The 22001-nt window shown below is 35.3% G+C and overlaps 1 protein-coding gene across 1 annotated transcript in view; it reads right to left on the reverse strand.

The window, feature by feature from the left end:
* Nucleotides 1–269: 269 nt before the first annotated feature.
* Nucleotides 270–22001, reverse strand: part of CPA3 (carboxypeptidase A3) — a 28428-nt gene continuing 6696 nt past the window's right edge. Inside the window, exons 4-11 of the mRNA XM_032409200.1 lie at nucleotides 17437–17539; nucleotides 17228–17329; nucleotides 16069–16174; nucleotides 14664–14770; nucleotides 13657–13747; nucleotides 12451–12653; nucleotides 10364–10448; nucleotides 270–699 (exon numbers count right to left, since the gene is read on the reverse strand). Coding sequence (XP_032265091.1) covers nucleotides 512–699; nucleotides 10364–10448; nucleotides 12451–12653; nucleotides 13657–13747; nucleotides 14664–14770; nucleotides 16069–16174; nucleotides 17228–17329; nucleotides 17437–17539 — 985 coding nt within the window. The 3' untranslated portion in view covers nucleotides 270–511. The remainder of the gene's footprint in view (nucleotides 700–10363; nucleotides 10449–12450; nucleotides 12654–13656; nucleotides 13748–14663; nucleotides 14771–16068; nucleotides 16175–17227; nucleotides 17330–17436; nucleotides 17540–22001) is intronic.

Here is a 22001-nt window from a genome sequence, read left to right on the forward strand (position 1 = left end):
CAGGCAAATATGTTTTTGAATTGAAGATATTATTTCTTATTAACCGACTGCATGAGACACATTAATGCTTGATTATTAACGCTAATAGAGAAATGTAGAGAGTATAGTTTATAAAAAAACAGAAGATGCATTTTAGAATACAATTTATTTTATTATATTATTACATGAAATGCTGAAGCCACATGGAAAATCTGATTCTGGAGAAGGTTCTCATTTCTTTTCTGTGACCCACTGTATATCATGTTTCAGAATACTCAAAATATACTTTTTGCTGGGTTCGAACTTTATTTGGAGCAAAGAAAGATAGTTGAAAGCTTTCACTTAAAGCTATTTGTTAAGGTGCTATTAAGAGTAAATAAAAGCAAAAAGAATTAACATAGGACTTAAGTGAGCAGGAGAGGGACCTATTCAAGTAATGTGGAAGTTATATCTCGGGATAATTGAAGATTGACTTTCTGGTAAAAGGCACAAAGAAGGATTAATTGGCTTATTCCAAACTGAGGCCACTTCTTTAGGAAGTATGCTTGAGGATATACTTGGCAATAAACTTAACAGCTAGCAAGGTCTCTTTACAGGTTGGCTTTATCAGAGATTCTGGAAGGAGAAAACCAAATTTGCCTTTATCTCGGAGTTCAAAGGCAAATGTGTGTTTGATGCCCAGGTTGTAAGCCCAGTCTAAAGAAGAACCTGATGTTGGGTCTGTAAAACACAAACAATAAATATTTAATTAGAAACAAATGCTAATGTTTTTCTTGAAATGGAAATTCTTTGGTGTAAAATTAGCAGTAAAACATAATTATGTGTACAGTTAATTGCAGTAATTAATGGCAGTAGTGGTCTACATAGTATAGAGTGTAGAGTACAACATAATCATGGTTTTGGGATCCACCACATATTTTAAATATGTGCTGCATTTTCAAAATTACATTTTGCTTGGGTCAGTACTCTAAATTGATTTTGTTTCCTGGGCACACAGTGTTGCAGATGGAGGTGGTCTGGGCAAGTGCAAGCAGCTGTGGAAACCAACTGAGGAGGGGCCTCTGGTCATTGAAAACTCGACAAAAAAATCATGCATACAGGCTAGGCAAAAGTACGTTCTTTCTAATAGTTCGAGTCTCTTTCTATTCACATTGCTTGGTTAAACGATTTTTATAGTTAAAAGACCAAGAAAGCTTAAATAAGTTATTTTAAGGATGTATTTAGACCTTTAATCCAACTTTTCAATGTCAATTTTTATGAGATTTTACTAAGAATGTTTTTTGAAAATCTAAACAGAATCTATAAATTATGTACATATAAGGTTTATACAAGTACATATATATATATACTATAAATGCATTTATGTATATTCTGCTTTGCATAATAAGAAACCTACTTTCTTGTACATAGAATCATTTATGTTCTAGGACAGGTAATGAGTTTAACTAATATTAATGTTTTAGGTTTGAATGATGAAAATTCAAAGCTGTGATGAAGAAAGAGGGAAGAAATATTTTGGTAGAAGGAGGGTTGGCTTTTAAACTATTCAACAAACTATAGAAATGATCCCTGAAAGTATAGTCTACAAATATTTATTAAAGCTTTAATATGCACGGTGCACTTTCCTTGGCACTGTGGAGGGTGGCTGTGCAGGGTACAAAGATAAAGATGATATTGGTGTCTTTGGGAACTTACTGTTTAGGGGAGAGAATTCAAAGACACAAATCAATAGAGACAGGGTAGAATATGTAAGTACCATAAGAAAGGTACATTCTCTTATGAAGATTTAAAAAAAACATTATGTATGTCTGGTGAGGATGATGACATTTCATGCTCAATGCCTACTAAATACCACCTTCAGGATGTAGAGCCTTGAAAAGTATTTTTCCAGATGGACATGGAAGAAGGGCATTCTGGTCAGTGAGCTACAAAGATGGAAAAGCATGGAGGCCTTTTTAGGGACCAGTGAGATCCAGCTAGACTGGAACAAATGGAGCAGTGAGAGTTTGTGGGCAAAGCTCAGAAAACCTGATAAATGAGGACAGGTATTTTGTTTGGGAGGCAATAATAATTATTTTAGTGTTGCACTTAGGACAGTTAACCTGAACTGGAATGAGTAGAGACCAGTGAGGAGGTATTGTGAGATGAAAGCCTGAACTTGTGTAGGGTCACCACACTGGGAATATCTTTGGGGGCTTTATGTCAAAAACACTGGAATGGAAGAGTCACAAAATCTGATAAAAATGATTGAGATTTCAGTCTGGGTAGCTGAAAACAATCCACACATTATTAACAGAAATAGGGACTCAGAGAGGATAGTGATGGTGAAAAGAAGGGCTAAAGGAGGGAAGACAAAAGGATGTTTAGCATCAGCCACATTTAGGAAGGAGCTTGTGAAAATGAATTTTGAAGGTATTGGCAGAAATATTATAGGCGAAATTGGCTTGCGCACATTCAGGATCATTATATTTTCTTGGTGGATTGATCCTTTTATCTTTATTAATGTCCCTCTTTGTTTCTAGCAAATTTCTTTGGTCTGAAATTTACTTTATCTGATATTTAATATGACCACTTCTCCTTGATTAACATTTGCATGGTATATCTCTTTCAGGCCTTTCCATTTCAACCCGTCTTATATTTAAAATGAGTTTATTGCAGACAGTGTATTATTCAGTTGTATTTTTTAAAATCCACTCTGCCAATCTGTCTTTATTTAATATCTTTAGGTAAATTATTGATATGACTTAAATCTGCCATCTTATTGTTTGATTTTTATTTGTTCCATCTGTTTTTCATTCTTCTATTTCTCTTTTATTTACTTTTTCTGGTTAAATGAACGTTTTAAGGATTCCATTTTGATGTATTGATTTATTTTTATTTTATTTTATTTTTTAAAAGATTTTATTTATTTATTTGACAGAGAGAGAGCACAAGCAGGGGGAGCTGCAGAGGGAGAGGGAGAAGCAGGCTCCCCACTGAGCAGGGAGCTGGACATGGGGCTTGATCCCAGGACCCTGGGATCATGACTTGAGCCAAAGGCAGATGCTTAACCGACTGAGCCACCCAGGTGCCCCAGTTTTGATGTATTTATAAGAACATTTTTGAGTCTATCACTTTGTGTAGTTTTCTTAGTGGTTGCTCCAGATATTACAATATACATATATAATTTACCATCACCTGCTGATATCAGTGTTTTACCATGTCAAGTGACATATAGAAATCTTACTTGCATTTAGGTTCTTTTTATCTTCCTACTTTTTAAATGTAATTGTCTTGAGTACTTCTGTACGTGCATTGAGGATCACATCAAATGGAGTTATATTTTGTAACTCCACCATCTTGAAGAGATAGTTGTTTATTCACTCACTCATTCATTCATTCATTACCTAATCCATTGTTCTTGCTTCCTTTCTACAGTTTTAAGGCTTCTCCTGTTATATTTCTTTCTTATTTGGAGAGCCTCCTTTAGCCATTTTTAAAGGGTAGATCTTTGGGTGATGAATTCTCTTAAAGTTTTCCATTGTCTGAGAAGGTCTTCATTTCCTCTTCACTTCTGAAGGATATTTTTGCTGAATATAGAATTTAGGGTTGATAGTTGTTTTCTTTTAGCACTTGAAAAATATTCTCATTTCCTTTTGGTTTTCCATGGTTTCAATAAGAAATCTGTCCTTTGAATTGTTTTTCCCCTCTAGATTGTTTCTCTCTGGTTGCTTTCAAGAGTTTTTTCTTTGTCTTTAGTTTTCAGAATTTTAATTATGAGGTACTCGATGTGAATTTCTTTGAGTTTATCCTGTTTGGCATTCACTTAGCTCTTTGGTATGTGGGTTTATGTTTTTAGGAAATTTTATAAATTTCAGTCTTTATTTTTTCATATATTTTTTCCATTCTCACTCTCCTTCTCCTCTTCTGAGACTTTGATGATATGAATGTTGGATCTTTTGTTACTACACCTCAGGTCCCTGAAGCTTTGCTTATCTTTTTTTCAATTTGTTTTCTCTCTTCAGATTGACTGAATTCTTATTCTGTCTTTAAGTTAATTGATTCTTCTCTCCATCATATTCATTCTGCTATTGAGCCCTTCCAGTGAGTTTTTAAGAATTCAAGTTATTGTATTTTCTAGTTCTGTGATTTCCATTTGGTTCCTTTTATATCTTGCATTTTTTTGGTGAAATTTTCTGTGTTTTCATTTGTTTCAAGGCTATCTAATTACTTGTTGAAGCATTTTTTATGATGGTGACTTCAAAATTCTTATCAGATAATTCCAACATGTAAATCATCTCAGTGTTGGTATCTGTTGATTGTCTTTTCTCATTCATGCTGTGATTTTCCTCATTTTTGTTGTGACAAGTGCTTTTCCTTTTATCCTGGACATTTTGTCCATTATGTTAAATTTTAAATCTTAACTGAAATCTACTTTAGCAGTCATTCATCCTGTTTAGATTTAGCATGCAGGCCCTGATCTTCTTTTGTGACTTATGGTTCCAGTGACAATATGGTTTTCAAAATCTTTGCATGGCTGTTTTGGTCTGGTTGGTTCCCCTAGTGCGGCTGGTTTCCCATTGATTGCTGCAGGTAACTATTGCGTGGGTGGAAGGTGATTCCCCTAGCTTGGCCACCTGGTGCCCCTAGGTGGCAAATGAGGGCTTTAGCCTGCAGGATAGGGAGTGCTTCCCTGATGAGGAAGAAGCAGAAAGAGGAGGAGGGAACTGAAGAGAGAACTCTGTGTGGTATGTGTGTAGTGTACCTGTGTTTTTTGAAAATGTCTACTTTTAGAGGCAGTCAGCAGAGACAGAGTAGAAAAGAAGAAGGAGGTGGCAATCCAAGAGTTCATTGTTAAGGAAGGCAAAGGAATGGCAAGAAGAAGGGATATCAACAGGGTCCAGTGTTGTAGGGAGTTTGTGGAGCCTGTGAGCTGAGGTAAGTGTATTGGCTTTAGTGATCAAGAAGGCTGTCATTTTTAGTTAGAGTTGGGTTTAAGTTCATTAGAAAAAGGCACATAAAGTAAGAGTTTGGTAGCAATAGAGGTAGGGTAAGTAGGAATTATGTCTTATATGGTGATTTAGAGTGTACTAGGCATTTTAATAAACTTGGCCAATTTCTAGCTGTACTAGCTCCCCATTTGCAGTTAAGTAAACTATTGTGATTTAAAAGAGTTAAAGAGTGTGGCTATTTCACTTTGACAAATTTGCTTTATGTGAAATTTCTCATTAAGATTAATAGTGGTTATTGAGAATATATACAATTTGTGGTTCTTCATAATTGTGTGATGTTATTGAGTGTAATACATTTTCTTTTTTTTTTTTTTTAAAGATTTTATTTATTTATTTATTTGACAGAGAGAGAGACACAGCAAGAGAGGGAACACAAGCAGGGGGAGTGGGAGAGGGAGAAGTAGGTTTCCCCCTGAGCAAGGAGCCAGATGCGGGACTCGATCCCAGGACCCCGGGATCATGACCTGAGCTGAAGGCAGATGCTTAACCATCTGAGCCACCCAGGTGCCCCTACATTTTCTTTTTTGATACCACTTTTTGTATCTTCAAAACCTTAACTTTGCAAACAAAAACTATATAAGGCATAAAATAAATGCAACGCTGAAAGCTTTTTACTTGTAAGAATACATGTTTATAGAACTTAATATTTTGAACATGATACTTAGCCTTCTATTTATCTACATCTAAACCTACTAAAATATGTGTATATATTTATAAAATATAACCACTTGCTAAATACCAGGTACCCTTTTAAGTGCTTCATGTATGTTAACTCATTTCATAAATTCCTATCACGACCTTAGGATTTAAGCACCAATTGCTGTTTTACAGAAGAGGAAATTTAGGCCCAGAGGGATTGAACAGTTTGCTCAAAGACACTAGCTAGTACATGGTTGAGTCAGGCATCAAACCCAAGCTGCATGTCTTTAGAGTTTGTGTTATTAACCATTGTACTGTACTACCTACTGTATGTCAATCTATAGTCCTCCCAGTGAAAAGTCTTCTTTGAGTTCTACAAGATAATTTTTTGTTGTCGACAACATTTTCTTAATATATTGTCATTAAAAAAAATTCTACACCTTTCAAGGCACATTAGGTGCAAGGAACTTACTGTAATACAATCAAAACAAGTCAAAATAAAACTGAACCAAACTGGGAATCTGGTTTCAGCCCACAGGAATCTACATAACATAATGCTGGTGGCTTAACGTGTTTTTCAAAAAAAGCATTATTGATGTGCATTAAACATAATGATCGGCACTTTTATCTCAATACTAAGTGAAAGTTTTATGTGAAGCAAGAGCTAAGCTAGAGGTGTGTGGGCATAAATTGAAATATTTTCTCTGCATTTTTGTTGCGCCTTAATATAATCTCAGCTTGAATGTCTTAGTAGATAGAGATTGGGTGTTGTGAGCTACAAATGTGAGGTCTTGATTTTCTGTTTTTCAAAATGCAGAAGTGGTACAGAGTGTGGAAAAGAGTACCGGGTTGAGATACAGGCGCAGATCTAGCATTTGGTGTGTGGGGAAGGCAACAAGAAAGGCACTTTGAAAGTAACTTCCCCCCCCACCTTCATTTTTCCCTTCCTGCTATCTTTTTTTTTTTTTTTTTAACATATTATGTATTATTTGTTTCAGAGGGAGAAATTGTAGGGGGAGACGAACCATGAGAGACGATGGACTCTGAGGAACAAACTGAGGGTTCTAGAGGGGAGGGGAGTGGGGGGATGGGTTAGCCTGGTGATGGGTATTAAAGAGGGCACGTACTGCATGGAGCACTGGGTGTTATATGCAAACAGTGAATCATGGAACACTACATCAAAAACTAATGATGTAATGTATGGTGATTAACATAACATAACATAAAAAAAATAAATAAAAAAAGCAAAAAAAAGTAGCTTTTTAATTTATGATGTGACTCACAGAGGGTTGATATTAATGATGCAAGCAATCTGTTCCTATCAATTCAGTGAAGTGTTCTTACTAACTAGATACTATATTCAGTTATTTCTAAGATGATAAGGATTGGATAGGTCATCAATATACAAATGTAAACATTTCACAATCTTTTACATCAGTTTCTGTGCCATCTAAATATTGCTGCTTTGTGACAAAGTAGTTGGTATACCATTTGATTCTGGTCTGGAACGCTGATCTTTGTTCCTGTTTTTCTCCAAATTGATAAAATCTTTCTGTATCTTATTTTTGTAGTCTATAAATGAGGGATTAAGCTTAGACCAGTGGTTCTCAAACCTAGTTTCATCTTTGAATTACTTTGGGTACTTTAAAAAAATGCAAGTGACTGACCCCCACCACAAACTAATGAAATCAGAATTTCTGTGGGTGGGGCTTAATCATCCACATATTTTAAAAGCTCAGATGATTCTGATGGGAAGTCAGGCTTGAGCACCATGAATTAGATCATCTCCTAGATCTCCTCCTGGTTTCAAATTTTATGATTTTTATTTATTTGCTATATTTGCTTCTTAGGTTCAAATTGCATACTTTTTCTGGAGGTCAGAGCTCTCTCCATAATTTGGGTTTAAAAATGTTCCCTCAGCCTTTTCTTTGGTCTCCATCAAATCAAAGGGAGAAAACCACTAGCAAATGCTATAGATGCTTTCCCTGCGTCCTGGGACTTGTTAAGTGACAACCAGGGTGTTGGAATGACTAAACTTTAATTGTGGGGTGCTCTTACTTTCTGTTCTTACCAAGTCAGCAACACTTTGTTACCCCCTGCTTCTCATGAGTGTTTGATTCAATCAGATGTTTTATTAAAGCAGTCACTCCTAAAAATTTTAAACATCTATCAAGCTGCTGCAGCCCTGTCTGGAAGAGGCAATTCTTTCTAAATCTGCATTTCTTTAAAAAAATCTTTTAATATAATTTAAGAAATTTAAGATACTGCTACAAAGTTGTACAGAATAGTAATTCCTCTTCACCCTATCCTCCCACTTTGAAAGTGATACATGATGGCTTCCAGCCATGGTATTTTTAGCTATCTCTTTCTCCCAGTTAGAATGTAACTTCTTGAGAGCAGTTATTATGTCTTAATTCTTCTAACCTACCTCTCAAAACTCCAAAGTTCTGGGCTATGATGGAGGCATTCCATAAATTCTTGCTCATTAAATTGACTGTGATACAATGCCAGGCATAGCTTTAGTGTGCTCATAATTTGCATATATATGTAAATATACAGTGCATATATATGTGTGGAAAGTGTGAGAACAATAATCCTTTGATGTTCTAGTTGCCATTTGCAAAGTGTGTTCCTGTTTGGAACCCTTTGTTCTTTGCTGCCAAGAATATCTAGCTTGTCTGGTCCTGCAATTTCTCAATATCCACTAAGTAGGCTGCCATTTTAAACTGCTGTTCTAGTCTGTCCTCTCGTTCTTTGCTCACTTTTGGTCCACTTGCATAGTTGAGTATATCATCTTTTTAGAAAGCTCATTTTCATCCACTTTGTATAATGAATCTCTAGCATGGCTATGTTGCAGCAAGAGATCTGTTTGGATACACGCGATTGATTGTGTCACTATACTTTCTCTTCAGCCTTTTAACAGACTGGTTGATAGGTGATTGCTGATGAATGTTCTCTGGGAATGGGACTTGTCTGTTTTTTTGGTCATTTTTCTAATTCCACCAAAGGAGCTTCCAATAAGTTGGCTCTGGAAGTTGTATGTGATGATTTTGGCATTTTTGAATTCCATAGCAATTAGCAATTATTGAGGGTATAGACTTTAGTTCCAAGTTTATACTTTTAGCTTGGGTTGAGGAAGTAGTTTATAAGGTGTGGCCAGGTAGAATTATTGCAAGGAATCCGTGGATTCACACATACATATTTCTTTTTTTCAATCCACAAATTTAAAAAGCATAATGGAAATAAGTATATGTGTTTGGTGGTGGTGGGTTGTTCATCAGAAGTTTAAAGGTTAGGGGCACCTGGGTGGCTCGGTCAGTTAAGTGTCTGCCTTTGGCTCAGGTCATGATCCTAGAGTCCTGGGATTGAGCCCCACATCAGGCTCCCTGCTCAGCAGGGAGTCTGCTTCTCCCCCTGTCCCTCACCCCACTCGTGCTCTCTCTCTCTCACTCTCTATCTCAAATAAATAAATAAAATCTTTAAACAAATGTTTAAAAATATTGGATGTCATGGCTCTAGAGAGTGATGCAGGCTAGGTCAAGTCTAGTCTTGTGTTTTCAATCCACATTCACTGTTTTTGGATCAGTCAGGGTGCTATTTTAATTGAGCACGTTTATGGGAATTAATTCTGCTGTTGTTCCATGCCCTGCACTGGGCTATATATTTTGTGGTCTGAGAAGAGATCTGAAGTGTAATCCATGCTTTTGAGGAATTAAGTTTTGTTAGAATTTAAAGTTTTGTAAGCAGTTCATTGGGAATTTTCCATTCTTCAATTCTAAGAATTGAAGCGATTTGGAGAAAAGGCAATTTTTAGTGAAGTATTTCTAAACTAACATCAGTGGGATCTTGCTATAAGGGAAAAAATGATTTCACTTCCCAAGGTCTGAATTAATGGTCTTTGGTGAAAAATCAAATGAATTTCTTTTCATTGCTTAAAAATAGAAAAACCTGGTTATTTTAGCTCCAGAAACCAAATGAGAAAGCATTATGTACAGTGGTCAAGATCATGGGTTTTGGTTTTGTTGAACTAAATCCCAGGTTAGCCAGTTACAAGTACAGCCTACCTCATAGGATGTTGTAATGATTAATTGAGATTGTGAAATCAAGGGCCAAGCACAGTGCCTGACTTGTCAGAAATCTGTCAGTAATTAAAAAAATGCACAAAAAGTCTAAAAATAGTGAAGAGTAAGAAGTGGTATTTAGACACTAAAACAAAAGCAAAGAACTAGAACCTTTACATCCTCTTTCTTAATCTGCCACACACATTTTAGTTTAACACAATAGGAAGGGGCTGGTGAGAAGGACATGAAACTGGTTTTACATGACCTAAGTGGCTGAAACTTTTGGCCTGCCCATTTTCCTACCAGGAGCTAGGGAAAACTGTCCAATTCAACACCACCACCACCACCAACAAAAACTGTTGAATTTGCTCCAACTAATTCTTGTTAGTTCCTGTGAGGATAAATGTTGGTGGGGAACAGGAAGGTGGATGAATTAAACCAAAACTTCATCTTGATTCAACAATTTCTACTGACCTTGTAACCTTGTATAATTTGTTTCTAGAAAAATCTTATCCCCTAAAAGGGCAAAATGTATCCCTTAGATTCACATGTAATTCAGAATCATCCATTAAAACTGAAGTTTAAGTTAGCAATTCTACATGTTCTAATCCTAATTTACAAATCCTGAAATTTCTTTAATACTTATAAAAAGAATTAGGGAAAATAACACAGTAAATACTAGGAAAAACTTACAGATTGTTGATGCTATTGGGCCATAGATGTAGCGGGTTTCATATTGAGTTGCTAGAACATCAGTGCCGATCTTTGCAACTTTGGCCTGGAAAAAAAGGGAAATTAGAGTTGGAATGATATGAAACTGTGTAAATGTTATTAATTTGTTGGGAATCAAAAAAAGGAAATTTTACTGGTTATTTGACAACTGAAGATCAAAATAAAATCAGTGGTTAAATGAGAAATTTATTTTTGGTAAGATATATTGTCATTGTGAAGAATTCTAAATGTGAAATCAGTTATAAATAGTAATGCCATATCTCGTTTTGGATTCTATTCTTTCTTTTCTCTCTCTTCTTTCTTCCTCCCTCATTTTTCTCCCCGCCCCACCCACTTCCCTGCTTTCTTCCTTTTGTCCTTCCTTCTAAAAAACATATTCTTTCTACTTCCTCTCATATACTTTTTGGCTGCAGATACTTGTCTCTTCCAAAATCAGTTTCTTCCATGTTCCTGCTTCCTTTGTTTTATGGGCGCCACATTGCCAAAGAACTTTTTCCACATTGGATTTTAGCATGCTGAGGGAAGAAATGTGGTTGACTCTTCTTTAAAATAGTTGTTAAATTAGAGTTTATCTTCCAGGGTGAATGCATTTCATGACCTTTAATACACATTAGTGTTTCATGCTATGAGAATGATTATTGGAATGAATTTTAATGGAATATAGTCACTAACGTATTTGTTCCCTCGATGAAGATTTTTAGTTTGTACGTGTAATGTATATAACAAAAAGATAACTTTTTTCTTAATTAATTTAGTTGCTGTGTAAGAACTCTTTACTCAGAATGGTTTGTTGTGTGTATTTGTATTTTTAATCCGTAATACCATTTTCCTAAGGGCAGACTGAAATTGCATTGCTGTAGCTTTTCATGAACTAATCAAACTCATGGGTTCAGAGTCTTAGCTATATTGGCTAAATAAATGACTGTGGGCCACATATTGCTTGTATATTTTCTTTGCTGTATATATACAGATTTTTTTTTTTTTTAAAGATTTTATTTATTTATTTGACAGAGAGATAGAGAGAGAACAAGTAGGCAGAGGCCGAGCAGGGAGCCCAATGCGGGGCTCGATCCCAGGACCCTGGGATCATGACCTGAGCCGAAGGCAGCTGCTTAACCAACTGAGCCACCCAGGCGCCCCTACAGATGGTTTTAATGACTGGTTCACATCTCTGCTGCAACTGAAATTAAATGCTGTCATGCTGAATACAATGGATGGAAATCAAAATGACAATTGTGACTTCTTTTTAAAAAATTATTTTTAAAAATAAGAGGCAGTACTGGGACCATAGCTTTTACTGAATGTGTTGTATTTATCAGCCCCTCATGGGATCTGGGACACTGAACTTTATCTGCTTTATTTCTTGTCTTTTACAACAATTAAAAATATCCCTTTTTAATGGATATTCACACTGCGGGTTCTTGTGATGCACTGGAACCCATATGCAGAGGTTTTGTTTGTTTGTTTTAATCCAACATGATCAAATTAGTTTTCATACAAAGGAAAAAGGATGCATAGTGGATCTTAGTTCTTGAAAGACAGTGTGTTCTCAGTGAGGAAGCTTCATAAACATTCATAATGTTCTTTCTTTGGATAGTAACAGAATTAATATTACTTCCAAATTGATGAGGAGGATAAAAATACTGTGGATCTTCTTAAAAATGGTGTTTTAGGGACAGAAATAGATATCTTTGCTGTTCTATTAGACTTTTGCTGCATGTGGTTTTACAGGTATGTCTATGGTAAATGTTGATATAACAATCTGTGTAGTAATGGAATTTTAGTCTGGATGGCTTAGATATTGTTTCCTGCTGGCTTTATCTTAGAATCACATTGAAAGATTTTATCTCTTTTTATCACATGAAAAATTAATCTAGGAATTATGACTTTTAACTCTAAGATAAACTTTAAGGTAAACTTTATTAGTTCTTTCCTTTGGTATTAAAATGTGAAATTCTTTGAACATTATGCAGCTGTTCATAAAGAACAGTTGTTCGTGAAAGTCAATGGCGCAGTCAGTGCATAACTGTAGGTTTTTTTCTACATACCAGGTTCTCATGGTTCCGTGGCAGTTTTGATGTATATCCATAGGGAAACAGTAGCATCTGGGAATAGGAGTGGAAGGTGATATAGGCCTTGATTGATTTCAGGTGGCTTCTAATGAAGTCAGTGACAGCTTTGGTCTCTTTCTCGGACTCTGGTTCTGGGCCCTGATAGGTATCTGCACATGGATTCTTGGTGTTTGGAAAAGCTGCAGTGGACATGGATGGATGAGATCATAGTCTGCTCTGCATCAGAAAAGCTCCTGCCTCTTCTGACATGGACTCACAAAATGTTTTAAACATTTTCATCTCCCAGGTTTACAGTGCTGCCTCAGTGTTTCTGGTGTCAAAGTCATTGCAGACCAACTTTGTACACACAACTCAGAATGTGACAGACCCAGCCCACTAGAATATTCTTAGCTTTGTTTATTTTGCCTCTGTTTCCCAGGATTACAGGAATAATACACCAGAAGCAGCCCAGGGCCTGGAGCCAGATAGACCCCAGTTCTAGTTCAGCTCCACTCCAACTTGTTGGGGACTGGTGTGAATTACCCTTTTTGAGTTTGAGTTTCTTCAACCCATTTCATCAGGCAGCTCTCACTTAGGAGTAGCTGATATTATCATAATTACTATGGTAGAATAAAATTAAAAGCTGAGGTGGTATTTTCAACCAAGTTAAGTAAAGAAAAAATTTATGAATTGGGATAGTGGTAATTTCTCCTTGAATGTATGTAATGATGAAGTCAAATTTGTGTAGCAACTACAGTGTCATCTGATGTAGCAGGCCTCTGCTTATCATTGCATTTCCATTAAACCTTTTCACTTTCTTTGCCCCAGCTGTTTCTTTTCACTAAACATCTGAGGAACTATCTGTATGCTGGTTTTAACCACTGGTATTTCTCAGCTTTTATCAGACCAGGAAGAGGAGGGACCTGAGACCTCTCTTCAGATTATCTGAATTTTTGTACATCTGGATTATGCCTGAGTTTTAGCAAGCTAGATATATTAAGTAAGAGATGGTTTGATAAACAACCCCACTTCCTCCCATATAACAAAACATTCATAATATTTCTAAGTAGGGATGATTATCTTTTATTTTTTAGATTAGAAAATTAACACTCAGGAGATACATATTTTTACTGAAATAAGTCAGTGGTTTAATCTGAACACTCTTTTATAGCTATTTTCCTTGAGATCAAGTGTACTACTCACAGTTCCACGAGACATTAAAATTCCTGTTGAGGTCAGTGCCGATGCATTTGGAGTTTTGGTTCTTGGAACGATTTTTTCTCCACATGCGGTTCTGCAGGATTGAATGATGGAAGTGTTTACACCAGATCAGTTTGCATTTTTCAATTTGATCATTTCAGACCCTCTCTGCAGTGTCTACAGCTTTATTTGAAATCTACCTAGTTAACCTGAGGCTCCTTTTTATAAAGAAAAATATATTGTTTTCCTAGAACTTGTAATATTTTCAGAAATATTGTTTTTTACATTAATAGTCTAAGGCCTTGATAAAATAATTTAGTTAGCTTTAAAAACTGTTGATTAGTTCTCGGTACTGGAAAATGATCAATAATGTTCTGAAATTACCTATAATTTAAATTATAACTTCATTACATCCTTCACCATTTATAGATTTCAGATATAAAACAGGCCAAATTGTGACTGTTGGAGCATAATTTTCAGAAAAGAACTGAATGTGATAGTATCTGTCTGAAAGTTCAGTATTAATCTTATTTAGCAACAATGGGTCAGTAATGCATCCAGTTAAAGGACAGATAGACAGGTAACTGTCACTCTTATTTATTTATTTTTTGATACATTTATTCCACATCAAATTCTATTACAGATAGATTGGAATATAGTGCCTTTTGCTTTGACATCAGTATTCAGAATGTCTTTAATTGACTTTTATTTTTGGTAGAATGTGTTTTTGCCATACTATATAACATACATTTCTTTTATAATTATTGCTCTATTTCATTTTTTTCATTACTAGCTTCAGCAGCAGAAATTTCATATTATTTCAAGGACACCTGCGCAACCAGGAAATCATGCTTGCCTTAGTTTGAAATTGAGATTCTTAAAATTACATTTTTCTGAATTAGAATTAACTGGTTACTCAGACCTTAAACTTAATGCATAACAATCAATGTGCATTAAAGTCAGTAAATACTGTATTGTCCAAATGCAAACAAGAGACTATGGTCTCTTACCCGTGTCCATGACCAAATATATCCATCAACATTGAATACAGGGAGAACATAAAAATTCATTCGGTCCAGGAGTTTGGTCATAATTTTATTTTTTCCATAAGTTTTGGCTGCCTGTAGGAGTAGGAAAAAATTAAGCTATTGGTGTAAAGTTCATCACCATGTGGCAAGCTGTGGCTATAATGGTAATAACTACCATTCCTTTGGTCATTTGCCCAAGATCACATGATTTCAAAATATTTCCCCTAAATAGCATAAAAATAAGTGATCCATATAAAAGTCACTTTTTCAGACTAGTGAAATTTATTGAACTGACCATTCTTTAAAGGATCATTTAATTGTCAAGACTGTAGCATTCCACATATAGCATGCAAGATATGTTTTATAGGAAGAATGGAGGCCAAGTGAAAAATTAGCAGTACACGTTGCTTTAAATGGGTTCGTTCCCTCACATCCTTTAGGTAAATATAGATAGGAATATGTGAATATTGGAGAGGATTCATAAATTAATTATAAATAAGATTAAAGAAAAATGCTCTATTATTAAAAAACTCAAGCATTAGATTGACCAATCAACTCCTTTTCTCCCATCAGATTGAATTTTCTGTAATTATCTATACTTCCTATGGCTACCTAAAATCTCTCTCATTCTTGGAAAATCTCTTCCAGGTACATCTGTTCCAGAGCCAAGGGATTTCTTGTAGCCCTGTCACATGTATTCCTTTATAGGTTGAGTAAGGGGAGCTCTTGGCCCTCAGCTGGAAGAGCTAAAACAATTGCAGGGATAAATCAGTTCTACTGGCAGATTCATTCCTAGTTAAAGCATCCATGCCCAGAAAGGCATTGTCATGCATATTACATCAGCATGTTGTATGCAAAAGCTGGCAGAAAAGAGAAAGTTAAAAGATGGTAGGAGTCAGAATAGGATAGAATGAGAGGAACAACAACTCATAAGCTGGATTTACCTTTAAAAAAACTGAGTTATTTTTCCCTTGGAAAAGAAATGAAGTATGAAAATCCAAGTGCATCATCGGCCAATTAAAGATCTAAACAGGAACTCAAGGTCTGTGCTTTGGGCTCACTGAAGAAAGGCCAAGATTATAGGTTGTAATATGAAGATAGTTTCAGATTGTCCATACTTCACTATAGGAGAAACCATATCATAGCCCCCAAAAATTCTTTTAGTTTTATAAACTGTCAGCTGGAATTCAAGAAGTTTGAAGGAAGGTGTCAATTTTATAAAAACCCCAATGATGAGTAAAATCCAGAGCATTTATTTCCTGACAGCACCAAATGTGGGCCCTTCTAGTTAAGTGGAACTGCACTCATTTGGAAAGGGGTGTTGCCACTCAGTTAAGTGCTGGAGATTTGACAATCAAAGGAGAATTGTATGAGTGTTCCGATTCACTTACCTGATAGACAAACCACTGGCAGAATGCTGGGGAGATCCATTCTCGTGCATGAATGCCACAATCCATAAAAATAGCCTTTCTTCTTTCATCCCTTTTCCCAATCTATTTAAAAATAAACTTGAGATATTATTTTGCATGAGCTCACACATTGATCCTTTGTTGTCCAATAACTCATTCCTATGCTAAAGGCAATACTTACCCTGTCTTCTGTTGAATAACTGCATATGCACATATTGTTCTCAGGGAGGACCATGGTACATATCCTTAAATGTCTATACATAATTCATAATCTATTACATAGTCTATTTTTAAAAAAAAATTTTCCTAGTGTCAGAGTTGCTTTTAGGGTTTTTTAAAAAAAACACAATATATTGTTTTTCTTATTTTATTGTTAACATCCTTTGGTCTGAGAAATAGATTATATGTTGTTTCTGTTTCTGCCATTTCCTTCTGTTTTTCTGGCTTCATAAATGGGATGTTTAGCTTCAGGTGGAAAAGATTTTGTAGTTGTGTTTGCAGTGGGGAGGAGGAACAGTGGCTGGATATTTGAAGGGCTGTCATTTTGAAGAGAATTTAGATTTGTTTTGGGTAGTTGGAGAGAATGAATGGATGGGAATTCAGGGTAAGGAAGGACTTCCCAGTTATTAAGGGCATGCTTTAGGGAACAATGTATTTGGATGTAGAAAAATCCAGCAGCAGCTGAACGGTAATTGTCAGGTCCATTATAGAAGGGAATTCCCCATCAACATAGGGTTGAAATGCTTCATGTACTGTTCCAGGATCCTATGATTCTGTGATACTTAAACTTCTCTTTTCTTCATGACATTTAGTCACCAGCTTCCCTCAATTTTAATGGGTGGAAAACTGTTTTATACACCAGGGACTTCATAAACTCTTCAAATAAAGATATGGGATAAGATATTTGTCTGAGTTTGTCCATTGTGTCCCACAAACGGTTAGTTCAGGGACTTTCTTGGTTCCACCTAAAACCACCTGTCACTTCTATTTTTGAACGGACATTTGGAGCTTATATGTTCTTCAAAAAAATTATAAGATTTTTATTGTCTCAAAATTCACTAGTTGTGTCACAAAGTAACTTTTAAATTCATATTTTTCCAAAATAATAACAATTAGTAGTTCTTGAATTATTATTACCTTGAGAACATATAGTGGATTATCTTCAACAGTGGTTCCAATTTTAATACGAGAGACCATTTTGGGATGCTTATGCACCATTTTTTCAGTCCAAGCAACAATCTTAAGAACAAAACCAATTTTGAGTAATTAGAATAAAAGAAACTAAATGAGAACAAATGTTAAGGGTTATAGTTTTTTTTTTGAAGTACAGGCACTTCATACTGTACCTTGTCCCAGTTGTTGTATTTTGCATAGCTGTGCCTGCCTGGGATATCTTCTTTAACATCAAACTGTTTCTCAATCTCTTCTTGTAGATCATGAATCAAGATTCTATTTGACAGGGGAATGATAAAATACACATTTACTGGAGGAAAAAACCCCACAGTTGTCTTTCATTTACAGAAATTTTCTTTTCTTCTCTATCTTAGATCAAGTTTGCCCTGTATCATCGTTATTCTCCAACCATCTCTTTTAGAAATGTCATGTGTCTGGCTTCAAATCTTCCCATTTATCTAGAGCTGTGCTGTTCAGTATGGTAGTCCAGCCACACATGGCTATAGAGCATTTAAAATAGGGGCTGTCCAAAAAAGAGGTTGCTGTTAAGTATACACTACATTATGAAGACTTTGTATAAAAAATTATGTAGAACATCTCACTAATGAGTTTTATATTGACTACATGTTGAAATAATATTTTGAAGTCATAATATTGGGTTAAATAAAATATATTGCTAAAATTAATTTGCCTGTTGCTTTTTAACTTTTTTAATGTGGCTACTAGAATCTTTAAAATTTCGCATGGGGCTTGCTGTTATACTACTGTTGGTAGTATTACATTATACTACTGTTGGTCAACATTGATCTATAGTCATTCTCTAACTTTCTTCAAACACACACACATTCACATACACACAACACAGGCAATAGTGGATATTCTTACGCACAAATTTACTGACCATCCCATATCACTTCATACTTTGAGAGCTGGGAGAAACTTGAATAACAGTAATAGTAAGCACTTACTTAGTACTCACCATGTCCCGGTCACTGATCTAAACCACCTTATGTACATTAACTCATTTAATCTTCACATGAAATTATTATCCTCATTTTATAGATGAGAAAACTGAGACACAAAGTGTTTAAATAACTTGTCTGTAGTTACAGAGCTAGAAAATGCTTAGGCTGATTTGGAGAGGGTGAAATAACAGGCAGGAAGAATTGTTAGGAGGCTAATTGGGGACCCAGAGCTCTTACGCCTCTACCCTCTTCTCTATTCTCATCTCTATTCCTGAGTTACCGCATCTCATCTCATTGAATTCCATGGCTCTAATGGTTGCCCACATTTGTATTTCCAGTTCTGTATTCTCCCCTGAACCTCCCACAGCCCTAGCTCTTCCCCTACTTCTCCCATGGCTTGTTCATCCAGCCGCCTACCTGACATTGTCACTTGAACATCCATTTGTTTCATATGGGCCAGGTCCTGCTTTACATACCTTATTTTATTTTTATCTTGTTAATATTATCACCATTTTACAGATGGGGACATTGTTGCTTAGAAAGCTTAAATAGCCATAATTAGTGTGTGTTGGGGTTGGGAGTTTGAATGCAACCTTGCTTGACTTTAAGATTTATGTTTCGGAAATGCCATTGTCATCTTATACGTACTCAAATATTTTTGTATATTTTGTCTGTTTGGGGATTTTCTGTTGTGCTCCACTGATCTGTTTTCCTACTCTTGTGTAAGAAGCAAACCGTATTTAATTATAGTTTTAATATTTAATGTACTGTCTCCTTATTCTTGCTTCCAAATTTTTGAGTAATTTTACCTGTTCTTAATAAATGTTTGGTCAGAATCATTTTTAGAAATTATGAGAATTATTAAAAAAATATAGGCTTTTCATTAGAATTGTACTAAATTAGGAAAAATTTGAGAAGAACCTTATTAATAATGGACCATAATAAAGCTTTTTGATTCTTCAGTAAAATTTTGTGTATTTTGTTTATTCATATATTTTTATTAGTATTGTGAGTGGCTTTTTTTCTCACTGGACATTTGAACTGGTTATTCATATATTAAGAAAATTTATTGCTTTGGTTACACTTATCTATTAGCCATCTTATTAGTTAAAAAATGATCTTTTCACATCTAAGAATTTTTTAGTTATGCCTTTAGGGTTTTTTTTTTTCAGGTTTTAGGGTAGTTATTTCTTCTGTAAAAAATTATACTTTCTACTTTTTTTCCAATAACTATTTTTTTCCCCTTGCTTTATTGCATTGGTTAAACTCTCTGAACAATGGAAAATAATAGTGTTGAAAGAGGGCATTCTATTTTTTTTCTGCTTTTAATAAGAAAACCTGTCTTTCACCACTACATATAATGTTGATTGTCATTTGAGATTAATATGGTGGTATCTATCGATATGATCAAATTATTATTGTCCATTGGTGTCTAGTTGCATTGAATTTTATTTATAGATTCCTTAATATGTTAAATATAATGTTGCAGCCATCGGAGATTAACAAACACCCTCACAAAAAGCTTCATTCATCATAAGGAATACATTGGACATAGGTAAAATGACTTGTAAAAAAGCAAGCATGCTATCAGTAGGTGGTAGCTAACAGCAAAAAAAAAGGAAAATAAACTACATTGACAGAAGGATTTAGCAAACACAGGGGTCATGTGACCCAGCATATTTTAATAATGTGAATAGCCCTGAAGGATATCATTCTTTTATAGCACAGTGTGAAAATTCGTGTTGGTAATGGTAATTCCTCAACCAAATTAAACTATAGTACTCACTATACTTTATTTTTCAGGATAGAGATCAATGGCTTATAATAGAAATATTTCAGTGAAATATTTAAAATCAAGAATTGTTTGAAGTTGTATTTGAATAGTTTCCTTATTTGGATTATCATAGTTCCAACTGACTTCTTATTAAAAAAGGCATTACTATCATTGATTAAATGCATATGTATTTTCCTTCTGTTAGCAGTAAGTCCTATGTAGGAAGATGCTGTCTATTTTTTATCATGCATTCTAATCATTTAGGACAGTATCATGCACTCTTTCACCTCCATGAACCCAATCATAAAAGGAAGTAGTGACCTGGTGGGAAGAGACTCTGTGGCCATTCTTGGATTCCAACCCCATTTTGTCTTAATACTTTATGTGATCTTGGATGGGTTAACTGTCTCTCTGAGCCTCAGTTTACTCACTTTTACAGTGGAACCAAACATGTCAGCCAGGATTTTGGTGAGGATGAAATGAATTGAAATGTGGGAAGTGATTGGCAAGCCATAGGTACCCAGTGAAGCTCAGTATGACAGTGAAGTTGAGTCATAAAATTGACAACCACTTCACAGACTTAACATATCTTTAACCCAGGCTGGGGAGGTATGTAGTTGTTTGATTCTGATATCTTCAATTTCTTACGATAATGAACTGTGACACTGTAGCACCCACTCTACTTGTCGGTTTTTTCTTGCTGATTGACTGACTGATCTGAGTTTGGAGACAGAAGATAAATGAGGTATACTTCTAATTAGAGTTTATTTAGCACATGACACCAAGCACTACTCATGAATATTGATTCCCATTAACATTACTGACAAACACATTATTATGCACATTATATCTAATTCACTGTATGCTTGGCTTTTTGATTTATAATGAATCTGTGATTTCTCAGAAGAAAAGTTATGACACCAGATTTGGAATCAGGTGTGGCATGTTGCACTAAAACTCACGAAGCCTGAAAGGATTAGAAATTATATTTTGGGTGGTCACTATAGACATAATGAATTGCTTTAATTAATTGTTTTAAGTTCTAAAGAGGGTATGAAGCTTTTGCTCTACGTGCATTTATAGAAGAACCAAGCAAAAAAGAAATTTTATGGTCCCGGAGGTTGATTTGTAAAATAAGGCAGTAGTAATTAGTCACAGGAAGCTCGAATCTAAGAATATTTTTAGACTTACACATATCAATTTAGCTCTTGTGATAACAGCAGCAAAAGAAAATTGTGTGAGCTAAAATACAACCTTTCCATAAAGCAGCTGCATGAGGACATCAGAATGGTGCCAGATTGTTGCTGATAGGGACTAGAAATTAAGCCTAAGGCTGGAAATTAAGAACTAGGGCCAGATGTTATTTTCATGAGCCCTTCCACTAACCAGCAGCCAGGCTTAAGCAGATGAAACCAAATTACTTTCTTCCAAATATTATTTTAGCACTCCAAGATTTGCTTAATTTGTTAAAGAAATTCCTAAGTGTAGATGAAAGGTTAAATAATTATCATTGAAGATTTAATGATATAAATGGCTAATGTTTATTGAACCTTTCTTATGTACCAGACATTCAGCTCAGCATGGTATTTACATTTTATCACTTAATCTTCACATCATCACTATTAATTGGGTACCGTTATCACCCCCAAAGGTTAGGTAGAGGTTGCCAAAGTTGACACAACTGTAAAAATGCAGAAGGTGGGATTTGAACCTAGAGGTGTCTGACTTCAGTTTTCCAGCTGTGAGCCATTATACAACAGTGCTTCCAGTGACAAGGAGTGAAATCCATGGGTATTGCCCTCAGACCCGTCGTCTTCTTAGTCTACTGAGTATTGTGCAAAGTTCGCCCAGCTGACCAGCTCTTCTAGAAGGCTGTGTCCCAAGGTCAGGAAGTAGATAAGAAGTTCAGAGAAGAGACAAGATGAATCCTTTTCTGACAATTTCAGGGCTCCCTCCATCTGTTGCTTTTAAAGAGTAACAAATGGAGAATGGAGGCCAA

This window comes from Phoca vitulina, unplaced genomic scaffold, assembly GCF_004348235.1.
Source record: "Phoca vitulina isolate PV1807 unplaced genomic scaffold, GSC_HSeal_1.0 scaffold10, whole genome shotgun sequence".
Classification (NCBI taxonomy): Eukaryota; Metazoa; Chordata; class Mammalia; order Carnivora; family Phocidae; genus Phoca; species Phoca vitulina.